Genomic DNA, 10,058 nt, shown 5'->3' on the forward strand with positions numbered 1-10,058 from the left:
ATGCATACAGACTACTTACCCGTAGCCTCTTACCGCCAGAAATCTTGCGAGGAGTTCCTGTGTGTGGCCGGTTGATGGTTGAGTGATGTTGCTTCCACTTGCGGATAACGGCCCCAATGGTGCTAATAGGAACATTTAGGAGTTGAGAAATCCGTCGGTAACCAGCGCCATTACTATACTGCTTAATAATGTTGTTGCAAAGGTCTTGGGAGAGCACTTTGCCTCTACCCATCAAGAGATGTGTTCTTGCAAGAAAGCATGGTGACAAATGATTTGTTTACATGCATTCAGAGGTGGGAAACCCTTTTTCAAAGAGTGGATGTACTTACCTACAAACATGCACTAACCCAGCTGATTCTGATTAGCACAGGTAGGAGAACTCATTAGTGGCACAAGCTGGTTTAGTGCTTTTTCTTACAGTGTTGAGTACTTTGACCTTGTGTCATTCCCCTTTATTGCACATAGATTTGTTATGGATTGGAATGTTACAATTTCTTTAGCTGTGTAGTTTTATTGAGTTAATACCAATGTCTGGTCTAAGTTACATGTGAATAGCTGCAATGGAAATATGTTGAATTCAAAACATTGTTGGTGTGTTGAATACGTATTTACCCCACTGTACTGTGTGCATTCCCTAAAGGCTATAATGCTACCAGATGAGATGTGTTGACACTAGTAGGTGACTGTGTTCTTCCTCTCTCCTCGACAGTCTGCCTCTGAGGTTCTGGGTGAACATCCTGAAGAACCCCCACTTCATCTTCGATGTCCACGTGACGGAGGTGGTGGACGCCTCACTCTCCGTCATCGCCCAGACCTTCATGGACGCCTGCACCAAGAGCGAGCACAAACTCAGCCGGGTGAGTGGGGGGGAGGAAAGAGAGAGAGAGAGAGAGAGAGAGAGAGAGAGAGTAAAAGAGAGTAAAAGAGAGTAAAAGGGAGATGAGGAGGGGGAGAAGAGGGAGGGGGAGAATTTAGAGTGGAAGGCGGAGGGCAGGAAAGGGGTAGAAAAGGAGGAGGAGTAGGAGAGAGAGTATGTCTGCGATAGTGAGCTAGTGAGGCACAGTAAAGTTATCATTCTTGTTTCCCCATTCTCTATCTACATGTAGGACTCACCGAGTAACAAACTACTCTATGCAAAAGAGATCTCCACGTACAAGAAGATGGTCGATGAGTAAGTCTTGTCAGCAGTTCCCAATTATATCTGATCTGTTTGTTTTGATTCCTAATGGCAATGCTGTTACATTGGAAGTTATTGTCAATATTGAATGTACTGTGTAGTGATTATCATCTTCTCTTCCTCTCTCGTGTGCGTGCGTGCGTGCGTGCGTGCGTGTGTGTGTGTGTGTGTGTGTGTGTGTGTGTGTGTGTGTGTATGTATGTTTGTGGTTGTGTGTGTGGTTGTGTGTGTGGTTGTGTGTGTGGTTGTGTGTGTGTGTGTGTGTGTGTGTGTGTGTGTGGTTGTGTGTGTGTGTGTGTGTGTGTGTGTGTGTGTGTGTGTGTGTGCGCGCGCCTGTGTGATCAGTTACTACTCGGGCATCAGACAGATGGTGTCCGTGAGTGACCAGGACATGAACACACATCTTGCGGAGGTGTCTCGGGTAAGAAACACACAAACTTCTTTCTCTCTACCTGCCCTCTCTCTATCTCTGTGACATTGATGACGCAACATTTTTGCTCAAAGTGGAATTGTGTTTTATGAATCTAGACACACACACACACACACACACACACATACATACATGGTGCTCTAACATGATTGTGTATGTGTCTGCTGCTTAAGCATGACCTCTGACCTGTGTCTTGTCTCCCCCAGTCTCACACAGACAAACTCAACACACAAGTGGCTCTACATCAGCTTTACCAGTACGCAAGCAAATACTACGATGGGGTAAGAGCCCACTCACTCCCTCCCTCCAGTAAACACACTAGGGAGAATTCTCCTTAACGCACTACTGGGCGCATGTTGGCATGTTTTGGCAGATTTTGTCATATTTGATTGATTATAAAATAATTAATTGAAAGCAGTTCTGGGGTACTTGAAATGGAAAACTGCTCAGTAGAATAGATTATTTTTAAGCTTCCATTTTCGTATCAGTACTTGAAGCTATAAAAAAGGGGGTAAACAAAAACTAATGAACAAGTTTAGATAAATAAATAGGGTTGTCGTTCAGTCTGAGTGGCCGCTGCAACAACGGTCCTACATGTCTTGACTGTTGATATAACACTTGTCTCTCCCTCCCCTTCCTCTCTCCTCCCCTCCATGTCTCCCTCCCTCCCTGTCTTCCTCCCTCCCTGTCTCCCTCCCTGTCTCCCTCCCTCCCTCCCTGTCTCCTCCCCTCCCTGTCTCCCTCCCTCCCTGTCTCTTTCCCTCCCTGTCTCTTTCCCTCCCTGTCTCCCTCCCCTCCCTGTCTCCCTCCCTCCCTGTCTCCCTCCCTCCCTGTCTCTTTCCCTCTATGTCTTCCTCCCTTCCTTGTCCCCTCCCCTCCCTGTCTGCCTCTACTCCCTGTCTCTCTCCCCTCCCTACCTTCCTCCCTCCCTGTCTCCTCCCTCCCTGTCTCCCTTCCTCCCTTCCATACAGATCATCGCCTCCCTAGATGAGGACCCGGCTGCCCAGAGCAAACAGCTCACCCTCAGGCTGCAGCAAATAGCCGCCGCCCTGGAGAACAAAGTGACGGATCTCTAACCCACTGGAGGGGGGAGGGAAGGAGGAAGGGAAGGGAAGGGATGGGAAGAGAAGGGATGAGATGAGATGGGAAAAGGGATGGGAAGGGATGGGAAGGGAAGGGTTGGGAAGGGTTGGGAAATGGTACGGTGTCGCCAGTGTCCACAGGGGCTTATTTCTCCTAGTGGAGACAGAGAGAGAGAGAGAAACAGAGAAGGGCCCCCTGAGGGACTTTACGTTTACGTTGTGACAGACAGCCCAGTGTGGAGCAGGTTGGAACATTTCATGAAGCAGGTGTGGTATAACCCTGCAATGAATAACCCTGCCTTGCCCACAGACCATAAGGAAGACTGTTTGGTCTAATGGTAAGAGCTTGGGCTCGACAAGAGGGAACCCAGGTTCAATCCCTGCCGCTCACACAGAGAAAATGAGATGATGGGTTTAGCTGCCTTACTATGCCCAATTGCCAAACTGAAATAGGTGGTCCACACAGTCTTGCTCCATTGACTGTTCCCATAATGCATGTGGGGCTAGCCTTGAGATTTAAGCCCCTGTGGCGATCACTGGTGCAAAAGATAATCAGATGTTAAATTTCTTCCTGTGTAGAAAAGTTTTAAGAATTGTATTATATATTTTTTTTATTGTGCAGTCTTTATTGCGGAAAGCTTTATAAGGAGAAATTATCTTTTTAAATGGACTGCCATGTGGTGTGGCTTGTGTTTCTACAGCCGATTTGTGTGTCTGTGTGTGTGTATGCTCGCATACGTGTGCGTGTGTGTGCATGTGTGCGTGTGTGTGTGTGTGTGCGTGTGTGCATGCGTGTGTGTCTGTGTGCGCGCGTGTGTACAGGACGCCTACTGTCAGGCCAGAGGGCAGAGAGACACTCTATCTGTCATTTTAATTTCCACTAGCCATTGACACACAGGAGCCTGGTCACCCACCAAGCTCTTTGACAGAGACCAAGGGTCATGACTAGGCAACGGCTGACGGCTAACTAACAAAGCACAGGCTATTGTAAATGATAGGCCAATAGTGTTTTTTTTCAAATGTTTTTTTATTATTTTTTTATTCACTTTGCCTCAAGTTTATTTGCCATGTGTTGTTGCCAATACGTCTGTAGGCGCTTATGCCATATTGTATGACTGTACACATTCCTCTCTTGACTACGTATATCACTAAGATGTTTTAAATAGGATATGAGAAGATTATCTGTTTTTATAAAACTGGCTATGATACTTTCAATCAGTAGGTGTCCAAATGTTTGTCTTTTTTAAGCTTTAATATTAGTTTGGAAAATCTCCAGATCATCTAATAATATATTTTTAACGCCCTAACCCTACCACCCACTAACCCTACTTAGTTTATTAAACATTGCATTATCATGCATTGTCATACACTTTGTTTATAACCATGCCATCTACAGTAGCACTGCACAGCAATCCATGAATGGGCTAACACACTAGCCAACTTACCAAGTAATATGACCATGGTGCTCTAAATCTGTTATTAGCACAATTCTGCCATATCCACCATTGAAATATTTGCTTACAGTATTTCTTGCTATTATGTCACTTTCTCCTTCAAACCGTTTGCAGATGAGGCTTTTGGTACTAAGAAATTGTACATTTTTAAATTAATAATAATCCTTACATGATTTTTAGTCTCTGCGCCCCATTGTTGGTATAATATGTTACAGGTCAGATTCAATCATGTACATAATAATGTATTGCTATCAGGGCCGGTCCTAGGCATTTAGGTGCCCTAGGCGAGAGTATTATTTGATGCCCCCCCCCCCAAAAAAAAGGGGGCGCCACCACCACATTAAGCCACCAGTACTGCCTCATCACCACCCACACATTCAACAGTAAAAATATGGACAACAATGGTTTCAAGACAAAAATAGACAGTAGGCTGAGACATATTTTCATAGAGACATGAAATTCATAGAGACAAAATTATTGAAATGTAAAAAAAAATAAAAAATGGCATAGGCCTAGTTCGCCTATGCCAAGGACCGGCCCTGATTGCTATACAATGTATATGGCACACTTGGAACCCCTTCAGCTTCTCCCAGGACTTCCTCCTGGAGTGTTTCAATGTCACACTCCTCTTGAGCAGACCTTTAAACAAGGGCACACAACCGGCTCCCTGAGTCTGACCGTTGAAGTGTGTAGTGTCAGATACGTATTCAAGCTCCAGACCCTAGAATGTTTCTTCTTGATTCCTGCCTTTGGTAGATTGAGGTTTGCACAGAGCCTGAGCCTGCACGCCCGTCCACCCGCCTGCTTGCCTGCCTGCCTGCCTCCACAGCGTGGCATCATGGCATTCTGGCCAAGCGGCACTTGGCAGTGCCCACTCAGCACAGATCGAGTGGCACTCTGCATAATGGAATCAGCGGGGGATGCTTTTGATCTTAATTGCATGCAGACTGCAGACTTCATCCTTGTCAAACGCTGTTGTTTACTCTAGACTCCACTCCTGACTTGGAGGGATGCAGAATGCTTCTTACGAGCCTTTCTTTAACCAAAATGTGCCTTCCAAAATGATGATATAATTTCTTTTTTAATGTTATATTATCGGTGACATAGGTGATTTATGGTGATTATAGTAATAGAGACACAGCAATGTAATTTGCAATTGTGATATTGATGTGCTGTCAAAATGCTAGGATTCCTGCTGTGGCCATGGTGTGCCAATAGGCTGAATACTTTCAGTATGATTTCTGTGGTTGCAGTTTTTGTGTGCATTTTATTTTGGGTGTCTGTGGTGTGTGCTTAAGTAGGACTATGGTGGCCATGGCAACAGCCCAAATGAATATATGTCAACCAGTGGCCAACCGAACATATAGTTCCCCCTCCAGAAAATGTCTGGCATTCGTAAATTTGTCCGGCGGCAAAACAAGTAACAAAAAGTAGAGTATTGATGAGTATAGCGCAAAAATTGTTCCAATGGTGTTTTTGCCCTGTGTTTCTATAAAGCTGTTCCACTGTGTGTATGAAAAATGACTGTATCTATACTCGACAATTATCTTTCTTACTGCTGTGCAGTTAATTATTTTATTTCAGTGTTTCCTATAACATAATACCTTTGTAAAAAAACAAACGAAAAAAAACATGTTGAAATACTGTATTCTAACTGTATAATCCTATGCATTGAGTCCTGGGAGAAAAAAATCCTGTTTGTTGTGCTGTTGTCGAGAGCTTTCCTTTTACTTGTGAATGTGCCGTGATAATAAGAAAACCGGGACAAGGCCAATGACAGTGCGGGGACGTTAATGACCCGACCCAACGTTCTGTTTCTCATCCAAGGCAGCTCAGATGAAATCGATCATGTACCTGATCTGATCTGTTTGTACTGGGCTTACTCCCCTCTCAAAGGTTTGGTGTGTGTGTGTGTGTGTGTGTGTGTGTGTGTGTGTGTGTGTGTGTGTGTGTGTGTGTGTGTGTGTGTGTGTGTGTGTGTGTGTGTGTGTGTGTGTGTGTGTGTGTGTGTGTGTGTGTGTGTGTGTGTGTGTGTGTGTGTGTGTGTGTGTGTGTGTGTGTGTGTGTGTGTGTGTGTGTTTGGATTGAGCCGTTACACACAGATTGCATCATACACACACTCCTTCATGAATAAAATGAGACATCCATGCCCTTGAAATCTTTGTAGTTTCTTCATTCTTGCCGTATGACTTATCCTGGCAACTTTACACAGTGTTATATGATACTATACTGTTCATACAAATGGGTATTTCATCTTGAAAGATAGGTTAGATTTATTTTTAAATGTGATGGTATTGACTAGTTTTCAGTTCAAATGACCATGGAAAAGTAAGTGTTGGGCATGGGTCCACATATCAAAATTCTATAGATCTACTGATGCTATCACACTCACTCATCGCTGGGTTTACCTCGCCAGCATCCCGCACTGACTCACAAGGCATACAAATCATTACAAGACCAAGGCCTCCGAAGCCTACACGAGTTTATAATGTAAACAGCTGCACGGTATTCGAAGGCCTCCAGTGAGCACGAGAAATTGCTGTGAAAACATTAATTAAAGCACCAACAGCTAAAAATGACTGTGAAAAAAGAAAGAAAGATGAAAGACAAAATTGCCTCCTCTGGTTGCCTAACAAACCTCTAAGCAGGGGTGGGGATATCAAAGAGAGCCTCTACTCCCATGGAGGCCAAGTTTCTAACTGCTCTGAGAGATTCAGCACTAGATATGCACACAGAGAACAACTTCAAGGGCTTACTGCCAGAAGAAGAGTGATTATATTACATTATCACAACCCCCATGTACACATTACGTTATCTCTGATAACTCACTTGTAGAGTTTATACAGTAGGCTACTGGATCATTCTGATTGCTGATGATGAAATGAACAACTGCTTTAAATGCTGTTTTTGATTGCTGTTGCTGATGTGGATTGGAAGCATCATGTACTTCCTCCCATCTCTGGCAGCTAGAATGATACAACTCTGCACTCATGTATGATACAATATTATTTTTTTAAGAATTGCCAGTTCTACCTCTTCGCAGGGAGTCTTCTCTTCCAGAGCAGTATAATTGAGTTAAAATCTGCATGTCCCGGTCTCTGCTCTCCTGCCTAAGCTTCCCACGCACACCACACGTCAGCCGTTCCTTCTGCATGTGATTGTTGTGTGTTAACCAGCAATCATGTTTTTTCACCTCCACATGTTCCATACCTACTAATGAGATTTACCTTCTTTGATATCTACTGCCTCGGGGAGATGGAAGCTCGCCCCTGCAGTGCAAGAGACTTTGGTGAAAATTAAAATAAACAATGGTGCTGATGAGACATCAATGTCTTGACAGTTGTCATGATGAATGATAGTTTTGACCAGATATTTTTGTTTTCCGTTTTTTTATGTCTACAAAATGTGAGATGCAATCCTCCCTGAAGTTAATTAGTCTAGTAGTCCTAGGTACTCTCTTTGGTATAGTCTTTGATTTAGCCAACAAATATTAAATCCCACCCACTGTGGTAAGCTTTTTTAATTGCAAGGCATGCATAATACAACAACATGAGCAGTTATATAAGAGTAAACTGATTTTAATTACATGATTGATGACCCACTGACCTACAAGGCCCATCAAAAAACATATACTGTATATATATTTTTTATTTTATTTATTATTTGACAAACTCAAACTCTGTAGAGAAGTTATAATTTGAGAACAGTTTATTATCTACAGTCACTCTGAGTCAATAAGACTGCTAGGGCAGGTTTGTCCAGTAAAGGATGGTTGCATATAAATATAAAGACTGTTAAATATAATTCATTTTCATATTTATGGAACATAGGGAGGAAGAAATTAAAGGTGCAATCTGTAATTCAAACAACAACAAAGCGGGTTCCCTGACACTTTTTTCAGGGATGGGGCGGGCTGCAGAAATGTAACCACTCTCAATTTCATAGACAGAGCTATGGATGGACCATCCATGAGATCAAAATGATAGTTTTAACCATGCTGAAGCTACACATGCATTGAACATCTGGGTAGTTACTTTCTTACATCACAACCAGGCCCAAAGTTTCCAGAGCAGACAGAAACACGTTATGCAAAGTAAACAAAATATGACCAGATTTACTCCTCAGGATACTTAGGTATGTCACCTCATCATTTGTGACACCGTTTCATTAAAAGGTCCTCATGTCGGGAATCGAGCCAAACAAGTCTTGTGAAAAAAAACAAAAATCCCGGTTTTTGGCATAGAATAACCCACTCGATATTGTAGCGCTAATCTGGACAGTTGAGGGACATGTTTTCATGCCAACTTTGTTAAACTTTCTACATTTCAGTAGACCCAACATCTGGAAATAATCATGGGGCATGCTGTCTAAACAAGCGACAAAACTGTTTAAAAAATAAAAATAAAAACTGGTGACAAATAAGGGTTTTTAGCTCTGAAAATCTGTTTTCATGGGTTCATAATAGAGATGTGTACAGTTGTCCCTTTGGTGGCATGGCCTCTTTAGAGTGACTGTAGTATGTTTACAATTGCAGTGAATGGAGTAAAACAAGCTTATTATAGTTTGGGTTCTGGTGGGATATCACAGTGGAACTAAGCTCATGAGGCATTTATAAGTTATATTCTTCAAGAACCAACGACTATATATAATTCATTTAAACCTCCAAAAGGGTATACCAATTACAGATGTGCGTGTGCATGCGTGCCCGTTTCGGGTGTGTTGCTCGGGGCTAGTGCCGTGGGCAATCGCAGAATCATTGTTGCCGGAAGTATGTCACAGATACAGTTAGGAGTTCAACCAATGACTCACCGTCATCTGTTCTGTTGTCCAATCATATCGCGAGTGGGCGTGTTTAATATTGCTGAGAGGGAAATGGATAGCTAGGTAGCTAGCTGTGATGTACACTTTTAGTGACTGAAAAGAAACAAGTCTTCCTTTCCTTGAGCTCTGGAAAATAAGTATACATTAAACTGATGTATGTGCTCATCTGTGATCTCAAAGCAGCAGCGGTCTCTCTCTCCGCTACAATGATGCATTGCCTTAGTATAATATGGCTACTTGGCTACTTGGCTAACATGTTCCTGAGACCTCTCTCTCTCTCCACATGAACGTGCAAACTGTCAACTGAAGACCACCGCTGACTGAGTTGAAGGTAACATTAACGATTATAATTATGTGCAAATGATGATGGTAGCTTGGTTGGTTGTCTGTTGACTGCAAGCTCTGTGCACATAATATGTGTAGCTAACGCATGATCAGACAGTGGTCTACTGACATCCTAACGTTGCCTAAATACATTCATGAACGAATGCATTGGATGGTTGATTGCTTGCAGTCGAATGAATGAATGAATGAATGAATGAATGAATGAATGAATGGTCTTTATTGTCATTGCTATAGTACAGGTACCATACAACGAAATTTGGGAGGGGGGGCTCCCCTGGTGCTAGGAAAGAAAATACTAAAAACAAGAAGGGAAAAGAGCTGGTTTACATAAATAAAGGCTATATACACTATCCACTATACTATACTATACAAATAAAACACTGTGCTGTACTCTATGCTATGCTATAAATATCCTAACATTTCCTATCTCTGAACCTTATGTACACAAGGGTTGTCATATTGCACATAGTATTATTGCACATTCATTGCCATTCTAGCTGTTCTATAGCCAAATAATGTGTAGTAACCCTAACGACAACAACCGACTAGACTCAGCCAAATAGCCAATATATCCTACTTGTTTATTGTGTAAAACGTCTCTGTGTATTTTGTGTGCAACCCGAATGGGAAGCAGTCTGGTTGCAGCTCAAACCACATTCCATTATCAACCACATGATATTGTTTATCTTTTATATCCTCAGGTTAGAAACAACCGTGCTGAATATCTCCTAGTAACACCAGCTCCAGTC

The 10,058-nt window shown here is 42.8% G+C and overlaps 1 protein-coding gene across 1 annotated transcript in view; it reads left to right on the plus strand.

The window, feature by feature from the left end:
• plxnb2b (plexin b2b) overlaps positions 1-2,683 on the plus strand; it is a gene marked incomplete at both ends in the record, with an annotated part of 27,767 nt that extends 25,084 nt beyond the window's left edge. The window contains 5 exons of the mRNA XM_080544670.1: positions 710-857; positions 1,107-1,171; positions 1,523-1,598; positions 1,814-1,888; positions 2,579-2,683. Of these exons, the coding sequence (XP_080400796.1) occupies positions 710-857; positions 1,107-1,171; positions 1,523-1,598; positions 1,814-1,888; positions 2,579-2,683 (469 nt within the window). The remainder of the gene's footprint in view (positions 1-709; positions 858-1,106; positions 1,172-1,522; positions 1,599-1,813; positions 1,889-2,578) is intronic.
• Between the last annotated feature and the right edge of the window lie 7,375 nt (positions 2,684-10,058).

Source organism: Nansenia antarctica (assembly GCF_963989245.1).
Source record: "Nansenia antarctica genome assembly, chromosome: 14".
NCBI classification, from domain to species: Eukaryota; Metazoa; Chordata; class Actinopteri; order Argentiniformes; family Microstomatidae; genus Nansenia; species Nansenia antarctica.